The sequence below is a fragment of the Schistocerca gregaria genome, chromosome 7 (genome assembly GCF_023897955.1).
Source record: "Schistocerca gregaria isolate iqSchGreg1 chromosome 7, iqSchGreg1.2, whole genome shotgun sequence".
In the NCBI taxonomy this organism is placed as follows: Eukaryota; Metazoa; Arthropoda; class Insecta; order Orthoptera; family Acrididae; genus Schistocerca; species Schistocerca gregaria.
In genome coordinates this window covers 539,917,230-539,936,525 of record NC_064926.1, presented here as the reverse complement: position 1 = coordinate 539,936,525, position 19,296 = coordinate 539,917,230, and the positions used below count along the sequence as shown (strand labels likewise).

At 36.5% G+C, this 19,296-nt stretch overlaps 1 protein-coding gene across 1 annotated transcript in view; it reads left to right on the top strand.

Moving 5' to 3' along the window:
• Window positions 1-19,033, top strand: part of LOC126282469 (uncharacterized) — a 147,681-nt gene extending 128,648 nt beyond the window's left edge. Inside the window, exons 6-7 of the mRNA XM_049982126.1 lie at window positions 104-228; window positions 14,543-19,033. Of these exons, the coding sequence (XP_049838083.1) occupies window positions 104-228; window positions 14,543-14,767 (350 nt within the window). The 3' untranslated portion in view covers window positions 14,768-19,033. The remainder of the gene's footprint in view (window positions 1-103; window positions 229-14,542) is intronic.
• The last annotated feature ends 263 nt before the right edge of the window (window positions 19,034-19,296 follow it).

Sequence of the window (19,296 nt, the reverse complement as noted above, 5' to 3'; positions counted from 1 at the left end):
CAGTTTTATTCTTAAGTCTAGCAGCAGTAATTTAAAATTAATAATCAGTAATTAATGTTATTTCACTATATGCTAATTATTTAGCAAATTTCTCTCTTTCCAGGAATCATCTTGTACACATTCATCCAATTCCATTCAACTCCAGCCATAATTACCAGCGTATTTATTGGTGTTGGTATTGTGTTCTGTGGTTGTGCCATGGTTCACAATGTTTTCGTGTGGCAAAGGGTAAGTTTTACAAGGTTTTTCATCATTGATTGTGTTAAATACGAAAAGATATCCAAAAAGTAATCTTCCATTTTCTTGTAGCGTAGGAAGTAATGTGGGGGATACAGAACAGCTGCTACAATAATGCAGTAGATCAGTGAGCTTAGAGCTGTAACAATGAAAAAATCACACTGATTCTTTATGGTTCCAACATTTATTTGGAAAAAAAGAACTAGCAATTAACTATCCCTCCAAATGTGATACACATTCAGTAATACTGAGTTTGCGCTTCGATGTGAAATCTGTGGTGCATACATCTACCAGTACAAAAAATTCAAGAAATTCACAAATTTATGTAATCATCAGAATGATTCTTGAAGCAAAGCTGAATGGAACTTCTTCGTGATGAGCCATGGTAAATCACCACATGATGAAGTTACTGGAACAGCAAAATGACTTATAGTACGTGCAGGCTTTGGCAGCCTAAGGAAAACCAAATTTTGATACTGTTTGACTTGTTCACATGTTATGATGAGAATGTGCATGGGATCAAGTTTTGGAAATGACTAAATAACTTGTGAAACGAGAGATATTCACCAAACTGTGCCAATTGATGGAAACCAAATTCAGATCAGCAAAGTTTAAAATGATACAGCTTTTTTTATAGCTAAATTGACCATTCCATCACAAGCTGTTTTGGGGAAAAGATTGTCAGTCTCCAATCTGGACAATACATAACCTGTATTCATGATGATAAATGGTGGATTTCCACCACAATATTTGGGACTGAACTGACCAGAATGAGAAACAAGGCTGGAAGTGACAGGTTATGTGAAAAGTATAACAAGTTTGTAAAACACACAGATGTAGGTGTGATTTGTGGATTTTGGTGTAGGAACTTCTTCCACAGTGTTTGTGTTAACCTTATTAACAGCAAAGTTCACTTGGTAAGTAGTTCAAAAGAATGAATAAAGTTCTGCTGTGATGCATGTGAAACTAAGTAGTAGTAGTAATAATAGTAGTAGTAGTAATAACTTTATTCATCCATAGATCTTTTTTTACAAGGATATAGGACATGTCAAAGAAATTACAAGTTTAGACCAAATTAAAATAAGTTAATCCATATACATTTACAGACTTCTAGTTGGAGACAATCATTAGGTTTACTCCTGGTATACAATTTTTTTTTTTACAAATAACTTATTAAATATTGTAATGCTACACTGTTCACTCATATCTCACTATGTCACTACACACACAAACACACCCTGGTAATCTCTGGGCCATTTTCTGTACCACAACTTCCCATTTGCTTTCCTGAAAAACTGAGTCAGCATCCCACTATAATAAGTGAGATGTTGATCTTAGAAAAGGAAGAAAGAAGGGAAGAAACTTAGTGTGAAGGTGTTATGTAGAACATTGGGTGTTTTATAATCATTATTATTATTATTATTATTATTTATTTGCATAACTTTTTTTTACCAAACCCCTACTCTGTTTTATCTAAGTAATCCTTCACTGTATAAAATGTATTGCACAACAGGTACTTTTTAGCTGCCTTTTTAAATAAGTGTATTTTTGCAATTTCTTTCATCTCTTTTGGTAATTTATTGTATAGTTTTATTCCTTGGTAGAAAGTGCTGTTTTGAGTTTTACATTTATTTTTTCTTGGCAAAGTTGAGTCTTGTTTCATGGTCATGGACAGAACAGTAATTACCAATGTTATTTTTTATGTGTACAACTAACTGGTAAATCTTTTCACATGGAGCTGTTAAAATACCCAGTGTTTTAAACGGATCTTTACAATGAGCTAAACTACCATTTTTGGTTATGATTCTTATGGCTCTTTTCTGGAGTTTGAAAATTGTGTTCATATTTTGTGCATTTGTTCCCCAAAAAAGAATGCCATAGTTAAAAATTGAGTGTACTTATGAATAGAATGTAACTAAAAGACACTGCATGCTACACACTGATAATAGGATTTTAAAGGCATAACATGCTGATGATATTGTGTTTGCAAGTACCTTTGTGTGTTCACACCACTTCAACTGAGAATCAATATTCATTCTGGGAAATTTTGCATTTGTTACACAGTCTATAGAGGTGCCATCTACATTTAATTTAACATTGACATTTTCCCTCTTCAAACCGAAATTCATGGCATTAGTTTTCTTTATGTTCAATGTCACTTTCTTGCTTATTGACCAATCGTAAAATTCCCTGAGAGCTTCATTTGCTTTCTCTGTAGGGAGTTCTCTTGTTTTCTCAGTGACTATAATATTGCTGCCATCAGCGAAGAGGATTTTTTCACCATGAATAACACTACTGAAAAAGTCATTGGTGTATTTTAGGAACAGTATTGGTCCTAATGTGCTACCTTGTAGAATTCCTATATGAATATATTTTGGTTCTGATAAGTGTTTTACTAAATGCTGAGATCTATTTGAAGTATGTGTTATCTCTACTCTTTGTACCCTATCTGCTAGATATGACTGAAACCAGTCATTGGCTACCCCTCTTATTCCTAATGCTTCTAATTTATTCAATTGAATCTTGTGGTCAACTGTAAAAGGCCTTAGAAAGATCCAAAAATATGCCTGTGACACACTCATCTTTGTCAAGAGCAACAAATACAACCTTTGTGAGTTCTACTATGGCTGGCTCCGTATTTTTTGCACTTCCGAAACCAAACAGTGATTTGCTTAAAAGATTGTATTTATTCAGGTAATTCATTAATCTGTCTTTCATGACTGCTTCTATTATTTTTGAGAATGCTGACAGCAGGGAAATGGGCTGGTAATTTTCTGTCTTCTGTATTACCTTTCTTAAGCAAAGATACAACTCTTGCCTGTTTAACTGCTCTGGAAATGTCCCTGGTGTGAAGGATTCATTTATTATATTTGTTAAGGGGCCTTGTATAATCCCCATGCATTGTTTCAGTACACACATTGGTACTTCATCTAAGCCTACTGACTTTTTATTTTTAAAACAGTTTTATTGACTTCATTCTCTGTGGTTGGAAGTAACATCATTGTTTCTGTGCAACATTATTTACAGGTGTTGTATTTGTTTTGGAGAATTTTTGCTGTAACTTCTCTGCAATACTTGAAAAATGCTCATTTACTTGGTTTGCCAAGTGTTGTGGATCATTTATTACCTTATCCCCCTCCCTTAGCAGTATGTTATTCTGTGTTTCTTTGTCTCTCCCCATTTCCTTTCTTATAACATCTCAGACTGCTTTGCTTTTATTCTCTGAATTATATATTATTTTCTCATTAAATGACTTTTTTGCAGCAATCAGCACCTTTGTATAGATCATTTTGTATCTATGATAGAAATTTAAGAATTCTGAATCAATGCAACTCTTTTTCATGGAACTGAGGTATTTAAGTGTTTGGGAGGACTTCTTAATACCTGCTGTTATCCATCTGTCTTTGTGAGTTGTTGATACAGACATGCATACTTTTGGAAACGCCCTCTCAAAGTTCAATTTAAATAATGTGGAGAATTTAGAGAATGTCATATTCACATTGGTTTCCTTATACACTTCATCCCAGCTTTAGTTTGCTAGTTCCTTTGAAAAATGTTTTATTTCGATTTATGACAGATGTTGTTTGTAGGCTTGTAGTTTAGGGAATGATTCGATGCCTGATTTTACTGTTGTTATTTGACAGAGATGGTCTGATAGTCTGAGATCTTTTACAGCTACATCACATTTTTCCCTGTCCATATTTGTGGCCACATGGTCAATTACTGTTGCAGTCATTGTAGTAACCCTTGTTGCACTATTGACCAATAGGGACATGCCAAAACTTTGAAGGATATTTATGAGGGTGCTGATGGATTCATTTACAATATTAGGGTTGATGTTAATGTCCCCACATAGAATTATGTTGACCTTTGTACTGGAGACTTTATCTACAACTTCTGTTAATTTATTGAAAAAAGTGTCCACACTACCACTGGAAGATCTATACACACATAAAATGATTAATTTCTTGGTGATATCAAGCCCTGTTAATTCAATAGCTGATATTTCAAAGTGTTTGTCTTCACTTGCTTTACTGAGGTCGTGTCTCGATTTGAACTGTGTTTCTTTTCTGATATAAATGCATGATCTTCCACCCCTTGAAGCAGTTCTGCAGTAAGAGTTTGCCCTTTCATATGATGATAACACTACATGCTGGATTTCTGTCTCTCTGCACCAGTGCTCAGTAACACAAACTACTGTGCTGTTAAAGACTGGAGGTCAACTTCCAATAGTTGTATTTTATTTTTTTATTGATTGCATGATGTTTTCATGGAGGATTGTTAAGTCTGTGAAATTCCCCATGTTACTCTTTCCAATTGTTTGATTTTCTTTGTGACATCTGATATGTGTGATATTTGGATTGTTAAAATCTGTCTTGTGAATGCTTGTTTCAGTATTTTTTAAACTACTTGAGATACTCTTTAGGCAGGGGAACCTGTTGTCTGGATTTATCCTAAAAAGACTTACTTTTCCTACCCATGACAACAGGTATTTGACCCTCTGTGGCCCGAGATCCACCCCCTATACTTGCGTGAATCGACTGTACCTGTCTTCCCTTCCCAGTCCTGTTTAGATGTAGGCCATGCCTAGTGTAACCCCATCTGTTGATAGTTCCGAGAGGCACCAGAGAAACATGAGCAAAGTTGGCTGCCCTCAGAGCCATCCCTAACCCCAAATTGATTTGCCTCACAGCTCCATCAAAGTGTGGTTGTTTATGATGCTGGAACAGCTCAACAAAGTGTATGTTGGTGCAGTGAGTCAGGGAAGCTATCTTGTCCAGGTCACCACCTATGTCATATGACCCATCCCTGTCTAAACTGTTTCCCACCCCACCGACTATCACTATCGGCCACTTTTGTAAAGTCCTTACATAAACACCCTAAGTCCTCTATCACATGACTTAGCCCTGCATTTGGCCTGAAGATACTGGTGGCCTGGTACACTGCCCCTAAACTTTCCTGTAACTGAGGGCCTACATCTCGCCCTTGGCTACTAGTCTACCAGCAGCACTTTCTTCTTCCTAACACTTTTTACACTCCGAGGCTTCTTGGCCTTGGTGGAAGTGTGCTGCACATTTTCTGCTCCTCATCCTGCCTGAGGCTCTTCTCCACTTAACTCTGGCAGTGGTAGATACCTGTTTTCGGTGTTGATGATAAAACTGTCAGATGACAGTCTCTTTCTTTCTATCCTCCTACCACCTTCCAGTTCCCAACCACCTCCCTGACCCCTGTCTCCCTTGATCCTTATGAGTTCCTTCCTTGCTTTCTATTTCCAACCAAGATGTTCCTACTGCATACTTCTGCAGTTCCAGAAGAGAGCCTCTTCTGTTCACCCAACATTCTCCCCACTGAACCCTCTCCCCGCCCAGTGAAAATATTTCCTACAAGACTGGCAACAAACCCCTCTACTCACTAATTTATAAAAGCTCCCACATTTCTCACTCATGATCAGATGTATGTAAACAAAAAACGACACAAAGGTCTTATGTGCAGTGGTTGTTGTTTTTGTACTGATTTAGAGATACGACAGAAGAATGAATTAGTAATTACTTTATGTTTAGAGGCTTTACGTACCAAGCTTGTTTGGTCATGTTTTTAAATGTTTATAACTAGGAAAATTTAGGCCTAGATCGCCTCTATCTAACTAGTAAACAGTATGAAATGCGTTAGTTAAATACAATTTAGAAACGTTTAATTACACTTTTCTTGCGACAATAGACACTGATGAAACTAGCAGCTGTCTTTTTTTTTTAAAGGAAAGTTGCACTATCAAGAAAACTTGAGTAGAATATTTTGTGTTTATTTATGTCACTCAAAATTTCGTGTTATGTCACGATTATCAGGACTTCTGTTAACTCTAAGTTTTTTCAAGAACAAGCTCTGCTAGGACGTTAATACTCAGTTGTGCGACAAGAATGGACACTACAGCAAGTATATGAAATGAAGAAAATTTATAAAATTGACACTATTTCCTCTTAAATAAGTTCTTTTAGCAGACGAAGAAAATACCTCTGATCTCATTCGGCAGCTATCTTGGAATGTGCCTTAAATTCCTATATTCCTGATATCTTCAATCAGTACTTAGTTAGGATAGTGAAAAATACTGTCAGTGGAATTCCAGACTCGGGCTTAGATTGTATAGCTCATATACAAAATTCCATTTGTTGCACTATTCAAAAGTGGAATTTATTGCACCCGATGGGCATTGTAAAGATAATGAATTCATACAAGCATTAAGAGAGTGCACATAGCTGTAGCATGCCTTGCTCAATCCTAAAGAAAATTATGCTGCAGCTTGCTCAGCCACCAACCATATAAATCAACAAATGTTTACCCTTTAATGCCCTGCATGAATTCCCGAAACTGGCACGGACTGTACCAGTCTACAACAAAGGTGACCATGTTAAGTAAACACTCTTAGACCAATTTCAGTAATCCCAAATTTAGTTGTGATGAAATACTATACACTAAGTTACTTTCAAGACAATAGACTTCCAGGACACACAGCATTGGATTTTGCAAAGGAAAGTCAACAGTTACAGCAGCATTGGACTTAATTACAAAGATAAGGTAGGGGTTTGAGGACAGAGAAAATGTGGTGCTGACACTCTGTGACCTTAGCAAGGCATTTGACTGCATCTCATACAAGATGCTGCTTAATAAGCTAAAGATGTTGTTCTGGCAACTCTTCAATCTTACCTTGCAAATTGAAGGTAGGTAGTATCAGTCCATGGAGCAATCTCCCAAGAACAAAAATTGGAGCTTGGCGTACACTAGGGATCTTTTGTGCTTGTTATTCATGTCAACGACATAGACCTTAACAACCACATGTTAGTTTCCTGATGACACCACCGTCTTTGCCACAGGAAAAACTGCTGCACGGGTTCTAGAAGTAACAGATGTGCTTTTTAAAAACATCATAGAGTGGTTTGTGAAAAATGAAATGAAAATGAATGAAGAAAAAAAAGGCACCATCTGATGTGCAGCCTGAGCAACGTTGGATGCCAGGATAATGTGGAGGCCGTCAAACTGCTGGGCTCCATGACTGACAACAAACTATCAATGAATGAGCAAACAGATTATGTGTGCTCCTAGCTGTCCCACTTGGTATAACTTCTGGGGAGGCTAATGGTTGTATTAACTGACCAGTACTTTACATCATTGTATTATTCACTATTTCACAGCCACATTAATTATGACCTGCTGTTACAGGGACACTCCTCATGTTGCAAGGGCACATTAATGCTAAAAAGAAATGCTGTAAGGATCATCACTTCAAGTAAAAGATTGGAGTATTGCAAGCCTAAATTCACCTGGATACAAATAATGACCATTTTCAGCCAGAATGTGTTGTTTTCCAATGGTTGCTCACAAAAATGTTCAGCAGGCTGCCTCGGGAAATGCAACGTCTACCCCCAGAATTATTCAAAAGGAAAACTGCATATGACTTGAAACAGCATCTAATCTACTCTACTGGAAAATGTTTCAACATTGAGCAAAATGACTAACAAAAATAAAGTTCTTTTCATCTGCTACATGTCCTTATGCTGAACAATTTTCTTTATACGTCTTATAATAAAATAAAAAACTCATATGTGTGTACGTAATTTTGACACAGTCCATCCAGTTGTGACTGGAAAATGACACAGATCTGGGAATAAAGTAATATTTAGTTAATTGTTTCAAATGAATTTCATGAGAGCACTAAATGCTACTTAAGCAATTTCTGCACACACTGTACCAGTCAATCTGACAAAAACATGGAGTAAGAATAGGGGTAAACTTTTGAAGGACCCAACCTGGCAATGGCCAGGTAAACACTAAACACAAAAATGGAAGTAGCTGACAGAATATTTGAACCCTGTTGTCCTATCAACAGTGCTGCACTTCAATACTTTTATTCTCAACTCACCCCTTGTAAGAGCAAGACTTTCTGTATCATAGTGTGGCCACCTTTCTTGTTTTGTATTTATTTTTATTGATATTTAAGACAATTATACCTTTTTAAGATTGTGTTCCATTTCCTGTATACATAATCATTTGAGTCAGTAGATATTTCAATGTCTACTTACACTGATGTGCAAAAACATTATAATCACTATGCTTAACAAAGAAACTATACCACAACTGGTGAATCAACAATATTTTATTGCATACATGGCCACTTTTGGAACTCTTGAAAAAAGTTCCATCATCCGTTATAAACTGTGACAACGAAAATATTATGTTACAAGGCATTGGGAGGGCACCCTAAAGTTTTTAAGAGTTCCATATAAAGGACAAGCTAATGGACGCTGTTCTGTTTTCCAAGATGATGTAATAAGGCCTCTTTTATTCTGGAGAGCAATCAATTACCCCATAATATAGAGTCTGAAAGTGCAAATAAGGGCCTTGGATTATCACACAAAAAGGATGTTAGTAGGGCATCCCAAAGTTTTTAAAAGATCCATATAAAAGACAAGCTAATGGACACTGTTATGTTTTCCAAGATGATGTAATAAGATAGATAGATATTCAGCAATCACAGGCCCTGCAGACCATGTGCTGCTTCCACAAACTGCCTCAATTCCTTCCTGTTTTGTGCCCGGTTCCTCCAGGTGTCTTCAATTCCCAGGGCTGCTAGGTCCTTTGCCAGGTCGTCCATCCAGCTCTGCCTTGGTTGTCCGATAGGGCGTTTGGTGTTTGGTTTCCACGCTAGTGCCATTTTGCCTGTCTTCCATCTGGCACATGGGCTACATGGCCCACCCATTGTATTCTTTTGGTCTTTATCTTCTGTAGGATAGTTGGTTGTCGCATCAGAAGGTAGATTTCCTCTTTTTTCCTCCTCCTCCTCCTCCATTCTCCATTATCTAAAACTGGTCCGCATATCTTCCTCATTACTCTTCTTTCAAATATTAATAGTTTTTCCCTTTCTTGCTTAGTCATGCTCCATGTTTCTGAACCACACATTACTGCTTGGCCTATCACTGTGTAGTAGATTTTCTTCTTACTGTTCACTGAGATCAATTTAGAGCCAAGCATCTCTCTGAGGGAATGCATGCATTTCATTCCCAGTGCTATTCTTTCCTTGATGCCCATTTTTATGTTGTTGTCTGTGGTAAACAAAGATCCCAAGTATTTGAACTGGTGTACTCTCTTGAACCTCTTGCCATTTGTCTCAAGAAGTTCTACCTGCTCTTGTCTTCTTCCTAATTGCATGAACTCTGTTTTGTCTCAATTCACTTTGAGCCCTACCTTCTGTGCATTATTGTCCATTTTCTGATACATTTCTTTCAACTCGTCCTTTGATTCACTTAACAGTACTATGTCATCTGCATATGTGAGAGAATTGAAATTACCGTCCATCTCTACTTCAGCACACTCCTGTTGCCTACACTCTTTTATTACTTTCTCTAAGATGGCATTGAACAGAACACATGACAGAGCATCCCCTTGTCTGAGGCCTGTCTCAATCTCGAATGTTTCTGATGTGGCTCCTCGGAAACGTACTGCTGCCGTTGACCCTTCCATACAAGCTTGCAGCATTCTCACTAGCTTCTCAGGTATTCTGAAGTCCCACATTGTATTGTGTAGGCTATTCCTGTGGATGCTGTCATATGCACATTGAAAATCAACACACAGGCTGTAGATATCTTTATCATATTCCTAATGTTTTTCAAACAATTGTCTTAGTGTGAAAATGTGATCTATTGTTGATCGGTTTGGTCGAAAGCCAGCATGGTACTCCTGTATGTTGTTCTTTATGAATGGTTGCAATTTTCTAAGGATAATGATGGACTGTACCTTATACGTTACCTTCAACAAGCTGATCCTCTGTAGTTACCACATTCCATTTTGCTTCCCTTCTTGTATATTGGGCATATTACAGCCAATTTCCATTCATCTGGCAGTGTCTCCTTCTCCCATATCAACTGGATCAGTTTATATATATCTCTATTTGTAAGCTCTCACCTCCCTCCTTGATTAATTCTGATGTTATTCCATACTACCCTGAGGATTTGTTGTTTCTGAGTGGTTTTCAGGTCTTGTTCACTATTTTCCCATACTTTTTCATCTTTCCTATCTTCTGTAGTATTCACACTAAGGCCTTCTTTATTCTGGAGAGCAATCAATGACCACATAAAATAGAGCCTGAGACTGAAAATAAGGGCCTCGGATTATCACATAAAAGGGATATTAGTGCTGACAGTAACACACCTTTCATTATAGAAAGTGTTTAAGTTATAAAACCAAGTTCAACCTTGTATCATTCTTTACAGAAGAAGTGAAACCAGATGTTTGATATGTCTATGAGCAGTGGTTGAATGGAGCAGAAGGTGACTATTACAGAGTTGTTGAATATTTGGATATTGAACTACTACAACTAACGGTGGCCTGTCAATGTACACACACTTTTGCTGCAAAGGAAATCAAATCAGTTGAATCTGGTGGTCAAACATCAACATGAGTTTGCTATCATGCTCTGCAAAGCTCTGCAGCATGTTTCTGGCTATGTGACATGGACAGTTATCCTTCTGAAAAATGGCATCACCATCAGCAAAATCACCATCAGCAAAAACATCAAGCACGAAGGGATCCGCAGTAATGTTTGTGTAGTCCAAAGCTGTCATTGTGCCCCCAAGTCCCACAGAAAACCATGTGACTCCCCCATTGGCTGGCGTGAACAGCATGGTGCACAATTCAAGCCATTTGCTTGGATGATGGTGTACCTAGATACAACTACTGACCTGGTATAACAAGAAACGTGATTCATCCAACCTAGTGACACATTTCCACTGATCCATATTTGGAACTTGATGATATCACTCCTAGTGCAATCACTACTGATGATGGTGATTATGATGATGTTGTTGCATCAAAATGGAAAATGAAGGGATCACCTGCTGTGGAGCTCTTGGTGAACAGTGTGCTCTGAAACACTTGTGCCTGCACTAGCATTATACTGTCATAATATCTGCTTTACAGGATGGGCGAGGCCTCCGATCTCCATGGGCAGTGATGAGGCACGGGTGTCGAGCAACTTGACAGCTACTAACAGTTTTGCTATCCTTCACCCACTTTCTGTAGACTCTCACAACTGTACCGTGCGAGCGGCCAGCCAACTGTGCCATTACCGAGTTGTTCGTCCCCAGGTGCAAGACCGTAACAATCTGCCCTTTGTCAGTGAATTTCTCCATTTGTGGCTAGTGCTATCACAAGAATGCCTCCCCATTCGCCTCAACTCTGCTCTTATAGTTCTCTTACTGTGCCACATGTCCACAGTGCCAACAGGCTGGACTCAGTCTCTGGTGGACCGTGGTCATCATGTCTTGGCTTATCAGTTTATTCCCGTTGATTAAGACAACATCAAAACATAAGTTATCTTCCATCTCCTCAGTTCTCAGTACATTATTCACTCCTCTTTCTAGTTGCATATTATTCATAGTGCTAATTTTCAGTGAATCACGAGTAATCTTCGACAGCATGTTGTATAGCTTACTGGTGCTATAAAAATGTAAAACACATTACAAATTTAAAGAGACATACTTATCCAATGATGGCAATAGGAATTGATTACAATGAGTTTAACATATTAAAATATTTAATGAAGTACAATGAGTGTTATTACTGTAGTTTTTTGCCAGCTTTATCTGCATGTCGGCAGAAATTTCTCAATCTGTATGTCAGCTTGTCCAAAGGCAGTACTTATTGCAGCAGTTTGAGACAATAGAGGGATTTATATTGACATGAAATCTAGAAAACCGCAAATTTCATGTACCTGAGACAATAATTCATACATCTCATCTTACTATAATGTCTTTGCACTTACTTCTCTACAATGTTTCAGCAAGGCAGCATTTATTGTGATGAAAAAATAATTGACCATTCAGCCAAGCAACAGTTTGGAGCTCTAGAACCAAGAGAACAGCATACCTTGTGCCTCCATGCTTTTCCGTGTCAATGTATATTGTGCTGGGGGCCCACTGTCAACAACCAAAATCTCTGCCCAAAGATGACAAACTGTTGTAGAAGTACTGTGATTCCAGTGATGCAATCTGACATGGTACCTCACAGTCTCAAGGACATTTATTATTTTGGAAAAACCTTTGGTCACAGCAAACAGTTGAAAGTTTGAACACACATAAATCCACTGTATTGGAATTAATAAAATGATTTACAGGAATCTGCCCACTTCCTGGATAAAAACTCAGTGTATAATTGTATACAGTCCAGACGGACAGTGAATAGAAATGAAATCAACACACAGTTATACTGATCAGCCTCATTTTCATTTGATGTATCTCTTGTCATAATCAGCTGACAATTATTTTCACATACTTTCACTCCATACCATATAATGGGATACTCGTTATGAGCAGTCAAAGGTATTTATTGCACACAAACAACGACAAAAATGCCACAAGAAGTAAATAGTTGTGTACCTTGCAAAGGTTCCTTCAAGGACCACATGACATCTGTATTTACATGACAGTAGAGTTATACTTTAATGTTATTAATGGAAAATGATAAAAGTTAGTTGCAAATAAAATGTGATGTGTAGGGGAACCAAAATAAAAATACTGATTGTCGAATCAAGGTGTGGTGGCTGATGGGAGTAGCTTTTTCAGCAGGCATCATATGGTCTCAGTTGGTGCTGACAACTTTCTCTGTGCAGGCAACTTGTCAATCTTATCTACCAGACAACACCGAGATCAGTGTGTCTACGTACTCATAAATGAAAAGAGACAAATTGTAAGAGATACAAATTGCTACAGTTCCTACTGTAAAGTAATAACTCAGGGCAGCGAAGTTGACATGGGACCAGTATGGTTACAAAAACGCCAGTTTGCTACTACACAGTACTGAAAACTAAGACTTGTAGTGACTGGAAACCAATCAATATTGGGTTCAACTCATAACCATCTTCCATCAGGACAGCTATTCCTGTCATCCACCACATCACGAATGATTAAATAGTCTGAAAAGTGTTTTCATCATTTTGTGACAATGTAATCTAAATGACAAAGAGATTATTAGAATTATGACAGACATGACTAAGTGTGATAATTCTGTGAAGAACAGTTTTCCTGTTATTAACTAGTTTCGCACTTCATGTCAAATTAATAAACATGTTTCAAGCCACTGTTATTATCACCACTCTGTACATGACTACAATACAAGATGCAAGAGTAATTTCTAAATAAGTTCTGGCTCCCTGCATAGGGTGCAAGATGGAGTTTGTCCACTTTACTTCCATAAACACTTTCTTGATTATTTAATAATGATTGTTACTTTCCAATAATACTTCGCAGGTTTGCATAATTTTTGCCAAATATGAAGTATCTGGTGAAAATAAGGTGGACAGCATTAGTAAAGTAACAATTCTATAAGATGCTGATATACATGCTAATTATGTAAAACACTGATTTGTAGTCTTTCTTGGTGTGGGGTAAGGTGCCCTCAATAAGTAACACATCTCACTTATTGTAAATGATTAACAGATGTTATAATAAACCATTAGAAGCAGGCCATTAAAGGTGCACTGTTATTTTATACTGTATTTTAAGTCATTCTTTATGCCTGAGTGTGTTCATTTATGATGTCGAAAGTCACATGTGAATGACACAGTGATTGAATGACTCAGAGACGTGATTGCACTTTCGATCATTCTAATTGGTAATGGTACTTACCTGGCCAACAGCTTCCTCAAACCCAAATATTTATGGAAGGTTTCATATATCCATTTACTTCAAATGTATACTCAGATCTGGTCACTTCCTAATCTGTACCCAGCCATTTTCCAACCCAGTGTCATAGATTTTTACCCATTTCCTCACTTGTCACTTTCAGTTTTTTGTCAGTTCGTTGAACATTTTCTTCATGCAAGAAGCAGTATTTTGGCATCATTCAAAACGCACTTTTCCTCATGCCTATAATATATAATACGCTCTTATGCCACAATTTTTTTCACATAATATTCTGTCAAATGAACTGATCCAAATTTATGTAATTATGCAAAAAAATAATGTCCCATCAAAGACAAAACTAAACATTCACTTTGAGTGTGATTTTACCCAAAAGTATTTCACATTCAGAGACTGGAATACAGTTTAATACATATTAATTAAAATTGTTACCCATTTCACTTGAAACTGGTTGAACAATTTATTTTCTAAACATTTTTTTTAAAAACTTGTCTAAATAAAAGATAGCAAGATATGAATATCACAGTTGCATGTTTGTAAGTTCAAATGTAAGAAATAAAAATTCTGTTTTGAAAATTCCACCTGTTAGTGTAACATTTCATTTCTATTCATGTTTATAGGAGAAGACAAATGCAGTTCGTGCCTTGGCACTACAGCAACAGCAACAGCACCAACACCAACCGTCGCTTCGCCAACCGACGTCCCCCACACCATCAGTGGATCTATCCAAGGTTGCCTCTGGCCTGCCTCGTGAAGCAAGTGGTAGCGTGAGTCCGGGTGTTCCTGTGGCTACTCTAGACCTCAGCACAGCTGTGTCACCGCACGAATTATCGACACTTGTGTGAAATGTCAGTTTCAAAAATTTACTTGTGTAACTGGTGTTTGGTGATTTTTTTTGGCCTGCTCACAAACGTGTTTTACAAATAGATATCACAGGATGAAATGTGTCAGTGCCAGTGTTATTTACAAGGTGAAAATTAAATCCAAGGAAATGAATCAATGAACTGATTTGCTTGCACTTTGGGTTCCTGTGCAACGTAAGCTGCCCCCGCTCGTGTGGTCGTGCAGTGAGAGGCAGGCTGCTGAGAGGCTAAACGTGGGTAGTCTCTGATATGTGAGGGGAATTCTGAAGTCCACTAGATGGTACCTAGTGATGTCTGATGTACCTGGGGCTTGTGTCGTACAAGTTCAGAGTCCACCTTTGTGTTTGCTTTTGGCATTTTGAACACACATACACCCTTTGTGGTCCTTCAAGAGTATGAAACAACAATTTGACCTTACACATGCACTATTCCCAACATTTTGTTGCATTTATGATAAATATTAATTAAATATAAAAAGACATAATGTATTCTGTGTGAGAGTTATAGCATTCCATTCATATTTCAAATCAGGCAAAGGAATTTTTTCTGGAAAATTAACTCACTGTCAGTATTGTGCTCAACATTTATATCTCACATAGGTAGAAATTCATCACAAAGATAAAAACGGTTGTATAATTTATCATATTCAAGCAGGTTGTAATACATCTCCAAAAATGTCATTCTATTCCTACATCCATAAGACGAATAGAATCTTCTTTAAATGATGCTCCACAGCTTTTATAAAATACACTTTGATTATATCAATGCAAATCTGTCAGGACCATTATTATACTGCATCTAGTTTGGACAGATGACGATGTAAACTATTTGGACAGATGACGATGTAAACTGTTGAAACTGGTTGCAGTACAACAATGATTTTACCAGCTTTGTGACAGTATACATAACACTGCCATAAAATCCAGGTACCTATCACAATATTAATTACTCATCCAGTAAAAACTATTAAGTATTAGCAAAATCAAAGGTAAAATAATTACAAATAATTTGTGCTCTTCTCTGTTCTGTTACTTTTGTGTTTGTTGAGTTATGATGTTATTCCAGACAGTCTGTATAACAGTTATTGTGAAACACTTGTTGAATGAGATCACGTGGCAGATAAAAAGATGTAAGAACTGAATGTTCTGTGGAAACTGTAAGAAGTATTTTAAAGAAACAATGAAATGAATTAATTAATTAATTTTATGTGAAATGATTGTTGGGTCCTTTAATGTTGTGGAATATTTAGAACTGATAAAGTTCTATGCCACAGCCAGTTACATATCAGATGCTCTGAAGGATAACTTGATAGCTTTGTTTTTTCAAAATGAAAAAGTTGCGCATCTTTATGTGGCAATAAATAAATCTATATTTATTTGAAGTGTGCCACTTAAAGCAAGTGAAATATAACAAAGTGATATAAGTTGTATGTTCTCATTTGCATGGAGAGCAACAACAAGAGATGCTAGTCATTTTTCCATAATAGTTGTGTATTATGAGGGAGCAGAGTAGCTATAAGTATGTGACACATCACTTACAAAATAAGCCCCCAAGAAAAAACATAGTTGTTATGAATATTAGATCACAGGACTCTATTGAACGTAAATATTAGGAATATGAGGTACCATGGGGACATTTTCCAGTATACCTTTTTCTCTTTCCAAAGAAAGTGATACAAAATGGTATGTAATCTTATTGTACAAAGTAAATATGAACATAATAGTGAAGACTCTATTGCAGACAAGAGCTCTTAAAAATACTTGTGTAATATAGCCTATTTGTATAAATATCCTTTAGTAAATGTAAGTAAATGTAAAAATATCTGAAAGAGGAACAAAATATGGGGTAGCATACATCGCATTGTATCTATTTCTTGTGTAATGCTAAAGGTAACTAGATATGTTATTTTACTGCAGCAGTTCCAGTCATCAGACACCTATCTTCTTCCCAAAGAACCTAGGAAAGGTTGGTCTCCAGTGAGATACATTATTTATATTGAAGCTGAATGCCTAATGAGTCAATTTTTTTCTGGTACTAAATTGCATTAAGAAGTAGAAAAAGCCAGTTTTTGCTTTACATTCACATCAGTTTGGACCATGATTAATTAACATGTGTCCATCCCTCTTGGTTTTGTTGTACAAAAGAAGTCATTCAAGCACCATCATCTCCAGACATTTTAGGGAGGGAGGTGGGAGGCAGGCAGCCTCCAAAACTTCCATTCTGTAATAAACAAGCTGATCATTAAAGATGACATACCACAAGAAGAAAGAACTTCATATCCCATTGATATGTTACAGATGGATTTTGTAATGAATAAAAACTCTGTACTTCATGTTCTCATATTCTGGTTCTGGGGGGAAGGGCCAGGCAAGCACTCCCTCTTCAACTCAATGCCCCCCCCCCCCCCCCCCGAAAAAAATATCCCTTGAATCCCTTGTAGATGACTATGCAACATGGTCTGTCATTTATGTTTTGTATTCAGAGCTGCAGCAGTACACAACTCAAAAGTGGCCATGTTTGGAAACCTGATACATAGAGTTGCCACTGCCTATCAGTGTCCTTTCACTTGTCAGCAATATTGCCACATATAAAATTCAGTTAATTTTACTTCAGAACAGAATTAAATAATGGAAAATGATCATTCATTGGCTTTCAGCATGTTTATGTACTCTTATTTAGCCTGACTACAGGTCTTCTTAAACACAATGAAATTACTTCTCCTTTCCAAATGCCTTTGTTTTGGAGTTTTGAGTTTTATCATCTTTCACTAAAAACAGAGTTCTTGTACATAGCTGCAAGCAAAGAGTGAATTCATCTGTGTTGCTTTTACTGTTGTAAAATATCTTTGACACATTTTAATATAGAAAAGTGATATCATAACAGTTCCAAAACTCTCTATACAAGTACAAATTTCAATTAATCTGTAACAGATTATATTTGTGTAGCATATAATTCAACCATAGAAGACATACAGTTACCTATTGACACTGCCATATGGCATTTTGGGGCGAGTTGTAAGTCCTGCAGTAATGCACTAGTTATGTTTCCACAGCTGATCCCTAGCTGCCCACAGACTGCATCCTCATTCATTCTGAAACTATGTGGACAAAGTAAGAGCAAAGAAATTCATCTTTAATAACATGGTATCCAGAAAATAATGAATGAACTAAAGTCCATAACTACATTCACTATTGCTTGCTCTGCTTTCACTTTATTACATTATAAATACTTCCAAGGCAATAAAGTACATTATATAGCAGATAAAATTCTGTAACAGAAACATTCCTCTCTTTTCATTTCTTCAAATGCACATGGATAAATCGTACAACTGTCTGTATTTTCAATCTGAAAATTATTTATAGAAAACTGTTACCAATCTTGTGTTACTTATATCCTACATCATTCATATCAACATTCTGTTTCATATGTCACAGTTTGAAAGATTTTGAAGTCATGGCTTCACTATAATACAGTATTTCCACTATATTCTGGTGACAGCTACAGAGGATCCTATTATTATTATTCTGCAACCTGTTTGAGAATGCTATAATGATTTTGTTAAGAAAGTGAGAAACAGTAGAAATTTTTGTCTGGTAGTAAGTTTGCGAAGATTCCTACGAGAAAATTGAGAAATTATGTTTATGCTATACTGTCTTGGGGAATTTATTTAAAATGTCTGGTTATGTAAAAACAATTCCTTTCTTAAAATTTTTGACAACATATTATATTGCCCGGAAGACAGTTAACAACTCAGTTCAGTTTGCATGAAATAGATTTTAGTCATGTTTTGTTTATATCTTCACAGTTAATGACCATCAGTTCAGTTTGCATAAAATTAATTCTTGTCGTATACCTAGCAGAAAATACTTTGATGATATCTTCTTCTTGACAACTGTCCTCTGTGATACAATCTTTTTGTACACCCTATATTTTGATACTGTTATGTGAATAAAATTCTAGTGGAACAAAGTTTTACAACTTGTATAATGCAAAATGTCAATTTTTGTGTTTTTGTTGTTGACATATTATATACTGTCATTTACATAAGTGTTATATCCCAAATGAATGTAAACATCAACAAATTTCATTTATTCTTTGAGTTCTGATGTAAATATATAGTCAGATACAATAATACAAATGTATGAAGGGGAGTCACTGAACAATTTGATGATTATGGACTGTATTATGATTTATTTATTATCATAGCTTGCAGATGGAAATAAAAAATGTTACACAATTTTAAAACTACTATTTGTTTTTCATTTTATACATTAAAAAACTGAGTAGTAATGAAATATCTTCAGCACTAATTCTTATCCTGTCTGTGTTGCCAGTACATCTTCATGGTGGTCACTTGAGAACTAATGTTTTTGTTGGCCATTAATATTATTTTTTATTGTCTGGTAGAAATCTTTTAACAGCAATCTTAGAGATTTCTGTCATCTCAAAATTGTGAGGATAAAGGGAAAACCACACAATTACAGCAATTCTGTACCCAATTCCCCAACATT